The sequence below is a fragment of the Plectropomus leopardus genome, chromosome 18, assembly GCF_008729295.1.
Source record: "Plectropomus leopardus isolate mb chromosome 18, YSFRI_Pleo_2.0, whole genome shotgun sequence".
NCBI lineage: Eukaryota > Metazoa > Chordata > Actinopteri > Perciformes > Serranidae > Plectropomus > Plectropomus leopardus.
In genome coordinates this window covers 19005294-19019569 of record NC_056480.1, presented here as the reverse complement: position 1 = coordinate 19019569, position 14276 = coordinate 19005294, and the positions used below count along the sequence as shown (strand labels likewise).

The 14276-nt window shown below is 40.3% G+C and overlaps 1 protein-coding gene across 2 annotated transcripts; it reads right to left on the bottom strand.

The window, feature by feature from the left end:
• Positions 1–344: 344 nt before the first annotated feature.
• On the bottom strand, positions 345–14219 carry si:ch211-13c6.2 (uncharacterized protein LOC100000125 homolog). 2 transcript variants are annotated; one of them, XM_042506133.1, is made up of 13 exons: positions 13892–14219; positions 12395–12463; positions 10627–10651; positions 6273–6359; positions 6051–6190; positions 5818–5937; positions 4818–4863; positions 3085–4045; positions 2851–2950; positions 1538–1603; positions 1341–1439; positions 944–1238; positions 345–726 (listed from the first exon to the last, which is right to left on the bottom strand). In XM_042506133.1, the coding sequence occupies exons 1-13, from the start codon at positions 13946–13948 to the stop codon at positions 470–472; spliced, it is 2322 nt and encodes a 773-aa protein (XP_042362067.1). In that variant the 5' UTR covers positions 13949–14219; the 3' UTR covers positions 345–469. The 2 variants fall into 2 exon arrangements, with proteins under 2 accessions (XP_042362067.1, XP_042362068.1); XM_042506134.1 differs by lacking the exon at positions 10627–10651 and having other exon boundaries at positions 13892–13910.
• Positions 14220–14276: the final 57 nt, after the last annotated feature.

The following is a 14276-nucleotide window of genomic DNA, read 5'->3' as shown; positions in this document are numbered from 1 at the left end:
CAGATTATTAGATACATTTGTTTTTTAAAATTATTATAAGGCTTATTATTTTTTAAACATATACATATAGCCGATATATTTAGATCCAGGGCTATTCAAGAAACATTTGGGGTGGATGAGAGCTGATGTGACAGATTAAGCACAAAAATGTTTTAAAGTTTTAATTAAACTGCTACCTTAGACCACATAATTCAAAAATACCTGCAGTAGATAGTCTACAAAGATCAGTTAAGTTCAGTTAAACTAAGTTGATCTTAATTACATTTGCTGCACAGTTAAAAGAACAAAACTGCTACATGACGTTGGTGATATCAGTAATATAAAGAACAGAAAGACACGACAACTGCAGTCAACAAATGTTTTTATGTTTTATGCCTTCACAAATCACACAAAATGTCTAAAGCAAATAACATTAGAAAACATTCTCTCATTAAATGTATAAGTGTTTAGTTTACAGAACTTCAGATGATTATTTCCTTGTCACAAATTCCAGGAGTGTGGAGGTGATTTTATCCAGGTTGTTTGAGTACTGAGGGCCCCTGTTCATCCTGGGCCCTCTTTCCATGTGGAATGGAGGTGCAGGAGTGTGCAAGTCAAAGAGCTCATCAGCGGCAGGTCGGTTGTCCCGAGGGTGCATGGGTTCTTGAAACCTTTCAGGATTATGTTCTGGCTCATCTAAATTTTTGGCAAGTGGCATCCGAGACATCCCAGGCCGTCTGAAAACATCTGAAAGAAAAACAACGGGAATTTGCATGAAAGTAAGTGGAAAAATGTAGGCTTATTTTGACAGAGGGAACTGAAATTCATTGTTTCTTAATAATCAGTTATTCACACAAACTTAACATAAAATGGTACAAATATGAGACAAGTATGACCCAGTAACACCTCGTATGCAGCATATAGAAAACATTTATGAATATTTTTAGACACAGTTAATATTTACCTTCATAGCGGTTTCTGTTTGACTGTCTGACTTCCTCACGTACGGGATACTGGTATTCTTGGATGGGGGTATTTCTCTCGTCAGGCCGATGCTCATGCTGCTGCCAGCTTCTTCCTCTGTGATCTTCTTTGAAGTAGCGGTCTTCTGGTCGTCTATGGTCAAAATCTTGTCTAAGAGTTGTGTCAAACTGGTCATACTGCTTGTACTGGTCATACTGGTGTCTTGGAGACAGCTCTGGGTCTGAATTTAAGCTGTTGTAGTCTTTGGGGATGGCTGCTCGACCTTGGCTATTTTGCTACAACAACAAAACATGTTTAATTAATTTCTAGTGCTTTGCAGAGGGGCAGGTAATAAAACTACACGTTCAGATAAAAAGACCGAGCAGGGTGACACTTACAGCTTTCTCTGATTTTTTGGACTTGAATTCTCTCAGAAGGTTGCAAAGTTCGCTCTTCAAGAAATCAGCCTCTTCTGCATTTTCAATCTCAATGTTTTTCTATTGAGAAAATGACATAATTTAGATAATGTCAGTGAATAGCTGCATAACAAATATATCACTGCTGCATGTGTTACAAATACAAATTCACATCTTACCAGCATATCAAAGACACCCCTCGAATCAGAGTCTCCTCTTTGGTAGCTTTCAGTATGAGGCAAGCTCTGAAAAAAAAACAGATTTTACATCAGTACAACAGTTACGCTACATGTATACACACACTTAGCACTTTCTCTTAGCGCCAGCATCTTTTTTCTTTAACTGTGCCCAATGAGGAACCCTTTTCGTATCATGTATCATGGGTAAACTGACGACCCCTGTCTATGTGGCATGTTTTGTGTATATTTCACATCATACCCAGTGCATAACAATAAAGTTATGTTTGTGGTTAATAAGCGATCGGAGCAATTTTTTTTGACAAATTTAGTGTATTCTTCTCCCTGACACTTGGCCATTGTTGGATTAGCTGTTTGGTTGTTTTAACTACGTACTTTTCCTTTGTACGTGGGGCGCCCACTCTGCCAGGTGAGCTGCTGGGTGCCCCTAACTGTGTAATTTTCAAATGCAGGATCAGAGTGTTTAGGCAGGAGCGAAGGCTCTGCAAACAAAGCTTGTGTCTTCACCATGCTCTTATCCTGTGAGGTGTTTTTAAATGTTTATATATAATAGTTTAAACATTAAAAAAGATAATATATAATAATCTAAAAGTTGATTTTTATTTTTAAAAAAAATAGCAATAAAATACAGGCCAACTGTATATATCAGTATTTTCTTTAAAAAGTTGTATTTCACTCTTAAAAGGCTTTGCGACCCTCAGTGAAGTATTGGCGACCCCTAGTGGGCCCCCAGCATGGGAACCTGAGGCATCTTCTTTCAGATCGCTACAAAGTTGTCATTCGGCCCCTCCAAACATTTCTATTTAAAAATCTCTGAACTTCTCCAAAAGGTGCTGCTGTTGTCACTGTCACATCCCTTTTTGTTTCCCTGTTATAGTTTTTTTGGGGGGGGGGGGTTTTCCTTAGTCGATGGGAGGGTCTAAGGGCAGAGGGATGCTGTATGCTGTAAAGCCCTCTGAGTCAAATTGTGATTTGTGATAATGGGCTTTAGAAATAAAATTGACTTGACCTTACCGTCTATCCCAAGCCATATGACATGTCGGTCGGAAACTATCACAACAAAGACTGGCTGGACACTGAAAGTTGCTGGTGAGCATTGTGCTTTTATCACCATATGCATTGTTAAGCTTGTTGTTAACTGTGTGGTCAACCTTCTGTTACCATAGTGTTACATTAGCTAACTAGCTAACATTAATGTCAAGATGGTGGTGTCATAGAAACAAAACCCAGGCGCAGCGCTGGGATGAAGCGCTCCCCAGAAGAAAAAATATTTTAGTCTCATAGTTCAGTTTTACTTGTGATTGAGTGTAGAGGTCAGGATGTTGTGGTCCTTGGACTTCAGATCTAGGATGACGGCCAAACTTTAGATTTGGGGGTCCATATTCATCACTGAACCTTAAAGCAGAAATCAAATATGTCCAGAAACATAATGTAAGAACCCAAAACATTCAAACAATATAAAACACTTTTAAAAAAGTTTCATGGAGAGCAATCTTTCCAGAAAAATGACAAGACACAATATCACTCACATCTCCTTTGTGGTTTCCACCTCCTCTGCAGTGGCATCGGAGAAGCGACTCTTCCTTTTTCTTTTACCGTGTTCCTCGCCATTAGAGGCCCCTTTCAGGAAACGTCTGAAGGGCTCTGGGATGTCAGACATGGCCCTGGTAACTTCCACTTGTCTCTGTGAGGTCGGGGGTCCGCATCTTCTTGGCCCAGGGTCAGCGTCTGCCTCCAATAGATGTGGTTCTCTCATTCCATGACAGTAATCTCTGGTTGTAACAAACAGATGGTCACGCGGTCGCTCACTCTCCACAGGTGTGGGAAAGCTCCTCCTCTTGGCCTCTGGTTCACTCGACCCCTGCATGCCTGCTCTATACATACTGTCATGTCTATCCGTTTCTCTGTTCAGTGACCGTCGTTGCTCATCGTCTTTTGGGTACATCAGCTGCGAGGGCTGGTACTTGTCATAGTGAAATCGGCCACGCCTGACTTCCTCAGAGTAGAACTCCTTCAGTTGATCTCTGTCAGGGTAGGACCTTCTGTAAGGAGAAGCCTCTTCTGGGTAAAAATCTTCTGGGCCTCGGGGCAACTCCTCCCTTGAATCATACTTGGAAACACCGTCTGGCTCGAGTACAACTCTTCTCTGTGGATCTTCTACGAATTTGTCTTCATACTCCTTACGATAATCAGGCTCCATATACTCTCGTCTGCTTAAATCATTTTCCCTGTAATCAGCCCTCTGCAGCTCATCTTCCACGCGGTCAAAGCTGAGAGCGTCCTCCTGCTGGTACATCGGTCGGTCTCTGTTCAACATGTAAGAGTCTTCGGGATGGAAAGGGGTTGTATATGGGTCACCTGGGGGATACCTCCGTGGGTGAAAGGTCTTTTTCCGATAGTTCTTAAGTTCTGGTAGGAGTGGCGGCACATCTCGTTGAGTAAAATTCTGTGAGATGTTTTGGTCCCGATATTGTTTCTGTCTTTGGGGATCTAGGGAACAAGAGTAAAGATATAGTTCAAGTATCAAATATAAGGGATTCACTGGCATATTTTCTGTAAATAGTTCCTTAAAGCTGCAGTATACCATAATATACCATTATATACTATAACCATATATGCTATGTGTAGTGACTCGGTAAGTGGTTAACTGCAGATGAGATTACACACTCGTATTCTTCTGATTTAAAGCAGTGGTCATTTTATCATTAGCTGAGGAAAAATATTACATGATATGACTCATAAGATCTGTTTTAATTAGCAGTAGTAAGTGCATGCTGAAATTGTAAAAGAGAAGAGCTAAAAGAAGAAGTCAGACATTTGTCACTTAATGAAATATTCATGTTTTCTCATGTGGGTTTGTTGCATGAAGAGATAACCATTTATATATAAGCATTTCACTGACTGATGAGGAATAATTGATTTGTTTTTAGTATTCAAATATTAGGAAAAACATGACATCTGAGGTTGAAATAATGTTCCTTTATCATGTAAAGTTCAGATTCTTAATGTTGTGGTGTTATTTCTACATAAAAAGGTTGTTTATCTGTTAAAGGCAGGGCATAATTCACTTCAGTTGTAGCATGCAAAGGTGAGAGGAAAATTCAATGGGGAAACTGAGTTGCTGGCCCTGACATTTCATGTGTTTTTCAAAGCTCAGAAAGGCATGTGAAAACACACAACAAAAACACTGGAAATGTTATGTAATTTCACCAATGTTTTATCCAACTTTCTATTCCTACCAAGATAGAAAGAATTAATGTACCTCTTGAGATGTTTAATCTGCCCTCTATCCCCCTTTTCTGCAATTTCTGAAAAACAAAAACAGTAAAACAAACAACCGATTAATCTCCGAATTCTAATCTAAGCGCATATTAATTAGTGATGTTCAATCAGTGTTGCCAAATTGGCCGCTTTTTCCCTAGACTGAGTGACTTTTCAGACCCTCTTAGCGACTCTATTTCTAAAAAGCGATGAGTGACTTATTCAGACCGTCACGGAAAAAGAGAGAAATATAATCAAATATATTGTAATTAAATCCCATGCATATTGTTGAGAGTAGTAACAGTCCACAGCTCCTCTGCCAACAGCCCAGAGTCTCTCCCAAAGAGCAGAACTGTGCAGGAGAGAGGAGGCGGCCGTGGGAGTTCATTTTTATTGAGTTTCTATGTTTACGTTGATGCTCTCCTTTCTGAAATGGAAGCGCAAGAAAGCACTCATTGCACTGAAATGTTTTGCTGAGGAGTTGTAAAATGCTTCCATTATCCCAAATGAATGTGCTATGACACAGGCTGTTTGCATGCACTGTTCGTATGTTTTCCTACGAAAAAAGTAATGCACCAGAATTCATACATTTACACGTAATGATGAGGCAGCAATTCGTACAAAACCCATGTATTTTGGAAGGCTGAAACCATGGGACCTGTGTGCTGTTAGGAGTAAAGAAGGAGGCTGTCCTGTTGTACCTAACCACATTAACTTAACTTGCCTAAACCTAACCCCTGTAACTTCACGACAAATACATAACTTTATATTAAGTACTAATATTAAGGATGTTATGTCATTTGCAGGGCACTAATTTGTAGGATATCATACCAACCATTGTATGAAAATACACTGGATGACATCACCAATATGCAAATAAATGCATGACAACATCTGGCGACTTTTAGCAGCTTTCGAAGGTAATGATGGCTACTTTCATTGGAAGAGAGTTGGCAACACTGTATTCAACATGTCTGGGTACTGAAATCAGCATGTCCCACCGTTGGACATCCTTGTCCATCCTGTCTCTCTACTATCTCCGCTTTGGCTCGTATGATCTTTCCTCCGTGGGTTATTATGGATTGTTTAGTCCAGGTCACCAAGTCTGGCCGTTTCATTTCCTACATGAACAAAAAAGAAAGGCATTCTTGCTTTGTTTCATCGTAATTTGTATCAGAAGCAGACACTCAAAAAGTTCCATTGGAGATTTCTGAAAATATTCACAATGCTTTACCACATATCTCTGCCGGTGTTTACGTCCAATCACATGACGGACCGTTTCAGAGAGGTTTGCGTTCTGATTACACAGCCTACACGCGTATCTCGGGCCTGACTGCGGGTCACTACAAGGCAGTTCATCCAAAAAGTTTAAGCCTGTGAAACAAGAGCAGAAAAAAGTTAGATAAAGGTCAAATTCACATGGAAATTTGTTTTAAAAATTGATATCGTTATTCACCAATGATGGGCTCATCAAGCTTCATGTAATCCAGATATTGTACAATGTCCTCAAATATCGGTATGTGGTGCTTTCTGACAGCGCGTCCTGAGAAACCCAAATACTGGTCATTAGAATAACAGACAAGGTTAGATAATTAAGTATCATACGCACACTGCATGATCTAACTTAAGTGTAGAACGCATTTTGTTTGTCTTGCATCACATCATTTGTGATGAGCTCACTTTGCTGGTCAGAGTATATTTCACACACCAAGGCAATGTTCCATTATCTTTAATGCCACTGTATTTTAGATGTAGCTACACCCAACAATATCAGTACTGCATTTGCAAAGTGAATTTCCTCCAGATCCACTTAATGTCACACTTATCTCCCTCAAGCCTTACTAGTGAATGATCCTGTTTTCCTTATATACAAAAAAAAAAAATAAAAATATATATATAATATATATGTGTGTGTGTGTATGTATATATGTGTGTATATATATGTGTAAATTTTTAAATTTCTATTTCATATTTCTTTTATATTTGCTAAACGTTAGGCATTCTGTGGACAGCAAAGTAAGAATTTCATTGTACAGGGAAACATGTTTCCATACTGTGCATATGACAATAAACACTTTGAATCTTGAATCTTGAATATATATATATATATATATATATATATATAATTGTAAATATATATATATTGTAAATTTTTAAATTTCTATTTCATATTTCTAAGGTCTAAGGTCTAAGGGAGGTACATTGTTTTGCAGCTGAAAGGGTTGAATTCTCCACTTCACATACTGAGATCAGTAATCCGACTGCTGCAAATCACTGACCATACATGCTGTTATGCATGATCTCCAAAGTTTCACCTTTGAACACCTCAGTCCTCAAGTCCTCTACTTACATTAGCAGGGAAGTCGTCGCTTTGAAATAAACATGCGGTACAATCTTCAGTATCTAATGATTCTTTGGTGTTCTTTGATGTCTTCAAGAAAAGAAAAGTTGACCAAGATGATAAAATGGCATGTACTAAACACCTGTATGTAAAAAAAACATGCCTGAGGAAGCATTACGACCTTGGTTGCCTGTGGTGTTACTTAAATAACCCACAGTGGTGGAAAAATACATTTTTCCTACCATACATAAAATCTCCCAAATAACTGCAAAAAATCTTCACTGCAAGTATGAGCATGCCACAGCTCTTTTTTCAGTTAAAACAGACAGACGTCCACCTTGCTGTATTTGAGCGTACACCGCATTGTTCAACAGGTTAAACTGGAACATGCCTTGCAGGCTGCACATTAGTAATCATGCACAGTTTTCCTTTGGAAACTTTTTTGTGGTTGTTTCTTTTATACATGCAAGTAGGACTGGATATCGTTTAAAAAATTCTTTGACCAATGATAATACCAGAACCCTTTAAGAGACACTGACACAAATGAGTGCTGAATTGGAAGCCCAAAGTTTTGATGCCATGTCAGCCCACCAAACTGGCAACTCCGTTACTGACACCGCACTCATCTTCATCACACCACAGACTGTATGGGTTAAAGCTGCTGCTGCGGAAGTGTGAGCTTGACACCAGGGACAGTTGAGGCTGCCACACACCCAGTGACAGGGCTAACAGTTAGCATCGGCTAACATTACCTAATGGTCATTATCTGGTTTAATGACAGACTTGAGCTGTTTTGGTATCAGTTTGTTGGGGCCTTCAATAGATTTATGTCAGATGTTGGCTGCAGCTGCTTCTGTTAGCTCGTGCTAACTGGGCAGACTTAAACAGACCATGAGGAGAGCGACTCCAGAGATGGCAGCAAAAGAAAGTTTGTGGTTAAAGATTAGATTCCAGCGCAAAAAGGACTGTATCCATGTATCGTTTGACTGCAGACATTGCAATGCTACTTGGTACTGGGCTATTTCAGTCGCTCCCTTAAAGGTATCGAATACCCAATCTGATTGTTGATGTGCAGGATTGCACAGCACATTCTTATCTGATATGCACAGCTTGTCTGCAAGCCTCTAAGGCCTACAGTTACCTTACACCTTTCTGTGTGTTGAACCTCAGAGATGTAGGCGAGTGCTGATGCACCCACTGATGTTCAAGCACCAAAATTATTTTTGTAACCACCAAGTTTGGCTACTGAAAGTTTTGAAGCAGTCTTGTAAGCACAGGTGGGCTTGTGCTACTCATTTTCATTCAAGTGCCACCCATTTGAACAATAGGTGAATGAGTGACATCTCTTTCAACTGAAAGGACACCAACAAAGGGCGCAATCTCAACTAGCAGGCAACAACAGGCCTAAAGCCAAGATCGGAAGTAGACCATTAGTGATGAACCTAGCTAATGTGCCAATGAGAAACTGTCCACAACACTCCCTATACAAAAGTGAAACAGGGCTCTTTCTATATATTATCAGACCTCACCAATACAAAGGAGGTTTTTGAGGAACGTTCTCAAAGCCAGCCAGTTTTGCTCACAGACTCCGAACTGACAAAACAGGCCGAAAGATGCCCCTCTCCAGCCCAGCTCACCTGCTGTCCAAGTCCCTGATGCCACTGTATCTGAGGCTTCATCCAGTCCAGTTGATGTCTCTTTAACTTCTCTCACCAAGTAATGGTAATGTTGCATACGATTTCTCTGCAGCAATGTAACAGAAGCCCACTGCGCATTATGGAATTATAGCAGAAGCCCCTTTTGTGCATCACTTAAAAGTGGGGGACAAAAACACTGTCTACCCAAAAGTCATTGAGTTTTTTGACCCTTGTCCTAGAGACACTGTCCCCATCAAGATTCAGCGACAAAGAGCAATCATTTCACTGCATATGACATGGTGAAGGACCCGCCTTCCCTCCACCATTAACAACAGGCCATCCATGTGAATATTTGAACTGACAAGCAGCTCCAGTTAACTGAACTCCGGCAAGCTTTGGCGAGTTTTGGTAACCCAAAAAGATATTCCAGTTTTTTCACATATTTTATTACGAGACTTGAATTAGTCTGGTAATCACATGTGCTGGATTTATCAAACTGTTGAGCTATTATGGCTACCTGGGACACTGTCTGCAAACTGACTATATAAGTAACTAACATCGTCTTCCAAAAGCACTGGCATTAAGACTGCATTTGGAGGACTCTCCGCAAGATTTTGGAACCTTGCTTCAAAACTCAACTTCAGCCACAAGAGCATTTTGACACTTACACACCAAGCCGATGGCTGGCTGTTAGTTAATGTCAGGCCGATGGTGATCATCTGTCACCTTCGTCTCTAGAGACAGCTGAGACCATCAGTGAATGAAATTACTCTGCTTGACAGTTCAGTGTATGACAAGAGAAATTGAAGTGAAGAAAGACAACAGACTGCTTACCTCAAGAAGGCATGAAACAATGGGAAATTTCTTTCTTTCTTTTTTTTTAAATCATTGAGGTCTTTACCAAAAATGGTTAGTAATTGCACGATAATAATATCCTTTGTTCTTTTAACAACAAGTTTCACACAGGCGCAGAAGGTATGTGTTAGTTGGCTGTTAGCTGTAGCCTTTGCCATGTGTTCAGGTGAAAACTTTTTGGGCGAGACACAGGCAACAAGAGGCGATGCAATGGTCAGCTTTCATTGCAACAGTTTATTTTAATGTTGGTTTGATGTATCTGGGCCTTTAGTGAGGTCTGCCGCTGATGTTGGGCAATAAGGTCAGGCTCATAGTCAGCGTTCCCATTCATCTCAAAGGTGAAGTAAGGTCAGGGCTCTGTGCAAGCGAGTCAAGATACTCCTTAACTGGAACTAAGGGGGCCAAGTCAGATCTTGACAAAGCCCCAGACATAAAGCACATCAAGGTCTGTAGACATACTTTTGCCGGTACAGCATAAAGATCCAGATCAGAATGGTTTTATATCTAACTATAAAGCGATGGCACACCGTTTCTTTTCTTTTTTTTGCCAAGATTATTATTTTGGCATTTTTGCCTTCATTGGGACAGGACAGCTCAAGTGTGAAACGGGGAGAGAGAGGGGGGATGACAAGCAGCAAAGGGCTGCAGGCTGCGCTGAACCTGCGGCCGCTGCATCGAGGACAAGGACACAGCCTCTGTACATGGGGGCACCCCGCTGGCACACACTTTCAATACAGTACGTTAGAGTCCAAACAATGACATGTCCTTTGATTTGTTCTGAGTTCATAATCACTGTTAGAGAATCAAAGCCATTGATGGATCCAGAATAAAAGGCTTTCCATTAAAAACCAGGCAACAAATTAGAGTAAACTCTGTTACCTTTGTGTGTGGACTGAATTATGTGCCAGAATAGACAGCAACTAAACTCAAGGCCAGGACAGAACAAAATGATAAGGCTGAAGATGAAGTCTACTTACCAGAAGCAACAATGGCATCCTCTTTCTGCCAGGAACGAAAGAAAAGCAATAAAAATTAAGTCAATTGGTGCTGGGTAAACAGGACACTGGCTCACCACTGCTTGAAACAGATAAAGGGTTATACCATGCAAATATATTTTTTTAAGACAAAATTGCTGACCAAAACCACAGCTCATTTGAGGTGTAGCAAAGGTACATATCCCCAGGTTTTAAACATGAATGCATGTGTTACACCGCCTTTGAGAGAGAAGGTTATAATGCCTGTTTTAGACCGAATTTAATGTGCAAGCAGACTGCAGTTTTCTTAAATATGGCCAAAAGACATGGACCAATACTGAAGCAACTTTTGCTTACCTGCTTTACTACAGTGATTGTATACGCTAAAACATGGATGACCGCAGACCAGAACTGAGTCTGAACACATCTAGTGTAGATACTGAAGAAGTTGCTGAGAAGCTGCTGTAGCCGTTCAGAGTGGACAATGAGTTAGCCTCCGTAATGAGGAGTTTTAAAAGTAATGTCCATGTTTGATTATTTGTCTTCCAGGTCGGACTTTCCAGCAGTACACAGTGTGAAAATAATGAGTCTGAGGTCCATTGTCAAATCTTTGCACCAGCGAATCTTCACAGTCTCTTGTGATTGGCTCCTTTGCTCAACACAAAAGCATCCAATGCAGAAGCATTATGACATTGCCATGCGTTTTGCATGGGTGTGCTGCAGCTTTTGGTCAATGCAGAAGATTTCCAGAAATCTTACAAGGCCCTGAACTGGCATGTTTCAGGAAGGAGTTGGAAATCATATCTTGTTATACAAGGCAGACACAGAAAACTGTGTGTGAGACAGCGGGTCAAGGACATCCTCCAAGCGACACCACAATAAGGACCTGCCATCAGGTCTCTCACAAAACAGATCATGTAACCAACATAACATGATTCCATTGAAGAAAGTTGTCCATCTCAGAATCATTTTAATATTCTTGCAAAGGTATCCAGGATTTCTGGTTGTCATGTACAAAACCATCGACAACCATTCTTGTGGCGCGTTAGTGTCATTACTTGATGAAAATGGACCAAGAAAAATGCAAGTTTAGCTACAAGTGATGAACTCCAGAAACAAATGGCTGCTGTATGATCGAAGGAGACATTTTGTGATGCAGAGCAGTCACGACGGCTGCTTTTGCAAAAAGCTGTGTCGGTCACAATCATCCACACGTGACGATTTCAGACAACATAAAGAAAATGCAGTTCGGGTCACAAAGGTCAGTTTTTCTGCATGTGCCATCAACTTACTGCAAAGTGCACTTTCCAAAGACACAGCACCCCTCCAAAATGACCACGACATTGTCTTCATATTGGTCAAACAAGCATTAGGCAACATCTTGCTTGTTGTTGTTGTCGTTGATCTGATATTTACTGTACCACCAGTTTAGCTTGGGCATACCAATATGGATGGTGTTTGGCTGGCAGAAGTGAGGTATCAAGATATTCAAGACGGCAATAAATCAGACATAAAACACTGAAGAGATCTTATAAATGTCCCCAGATGTTACAAATGACTTGGAAAGACAGTGAAACATCACTTTTGGATGCTCTTTGTTTCCTGTTGTGAGTTATAGCGTGAACCTGTTGGTCCATGGCAAAAACACATGTCACAATGAAGTGCTCAATGACCATTATTTATCAGTCTATATCACTGGTTGCTTTAGCTACAAAAGTATAAAATTTAGCAGACTACAGAGCTTCCTGCACTAGTAAATGTTGCTGTATACCTTTATATGTCCTGGTGTAGTCAGGTGTATCTTGTATAGGGTTTCACCCCTTATGGATTTATCACAGACCTGGATTCAAAGAGAAAACAGAAATTAATCAGTTTCGTAGCTGTGAATGATGGTATGATTAACAGTCAGCTGCTATTACATGAAATACACATTGCTAAACTAAAGCAGCCATTGGTCTGTCTTCATAGCTATAAATGGGGTTGGATAAAATATCGGAAACATCTTGTTGTACAAGTAGCAGTAGCAGTACTAGTGAACAGTAGGGGTGGGGGGAGAAATTAATTAAAATAAAATTTAACATGTGGCATGACACACACACACACACACACACACACACACACACACCAAGTATCTAGGTTTTTATTGGGGATTCACAATAATATTGGCACATCAACTGTATCAGCAGATATTGGCTGTGATATGCATCCCTAATGTAGATTCAGAGTGGCTGTGGCTCAGGAGGTAGAGCGGGTTGTCCACTAATCGAACGATCGGTGGATTCAACTAATCAGAGAGTCGGTGTGCAATCCCCGGCTCCTCCACTCCTCCACCTGTCACAGTCCTTATGTCAAAGTATAATTGGGCAAGATACTGAACCCCAAACTGGTATGTGATAGTGTATGAATGTTTTTTTTGGGTTTTTTTACCGAGTTAGATGGCACCCTGTACGGTAGCCTGGGCCTTCAGTGTGTGCATGTATGTGTGAAGGCTGAATGTAACTTGTAGTATGACAGCGTTTTGACTGGTCAAATCACTAAAAAAGCGCCATACAAGTCCAAGTCCATTTATTCTATAGATAACTGCAAATACAAATTAAACTTTTAGTAGCCCACTAGAATATATTTCTTAAATGCTTTTTTTAGTTAACTAAAACACATTTTGCTGAAATAAAAGTGAATGAAGTGAGACGAACATATTGAAATTTTATTAAATAAAAGAGACGTAGACAACGTTTTCCTTTGGGGGCATTATTTGCAGATTAAAAAAGGTAATAAATATCGATATCGCAAAACATTTTAAAGCAATAATTGTGTATCATGCCTTAAATATCGTGATTACATCGTATTGTGTAGCCTCTAGTGATTCAAACCATTAGTGAACAGCATCCAAAAAGCTGGATCACCATCTATCTTGTTTCAGTAAACACTGACAAGCCTCTGACCCACGAAAGAGGGTTGTACCTATTTCAAGTTTTCTGTGTTTCGGGATGCGACATTACCACCAGCCACCAGCCAGATGCTACGAAGATATTGAAGTGGTTGCTAGATTTGCTTCGCTTACCGTCCAAAAAACACTGGTTATCTACTGAGTAGCTATTAGATTTCGGTGTTCACCAGTCAAAGTAGCGGGTGGACAAAGAAGTTCATTTTCAGCTTGGTTACACTGCATAAGGTAAAACTAGGACCGACAGGTACACATAAAACATATGTGACAGCCATGCTGCTTTTCTTTCTTGAGTAGTTTGTAAGCCACCTTTCATTAACTCACCGTGCATTCAATAAACTCATCCTCCTCTTCGTATGGTGTTTCGAGATTACTGTCCATAGTTGGATGTTTTACGACTTTTGTTAACCTTGCCTTATCAAGAAACAGACAGTGATGTTAGCATAGTTTAGCAAACGCAGCCAACAGTGTACGCAACCAGTCAGCGTTAACTACATTAACGGGAGTTAGCTAACAGTTCGCTCGGCGTTATCTCTCCAATTCTAATTACTTAGCTTTTGTGTAGTTTAAACTGTTTATACTGAAATGACTTTAGCTGTTTTTGTTTACACAGGTGACACCAGGGATCTTATGGTCGAAACTGGGTAAATGCTACTGGTGTGTACTTCCTGTGTGTTTGTGCGCAATTCGCGGTAGGAAACAAGAGCAG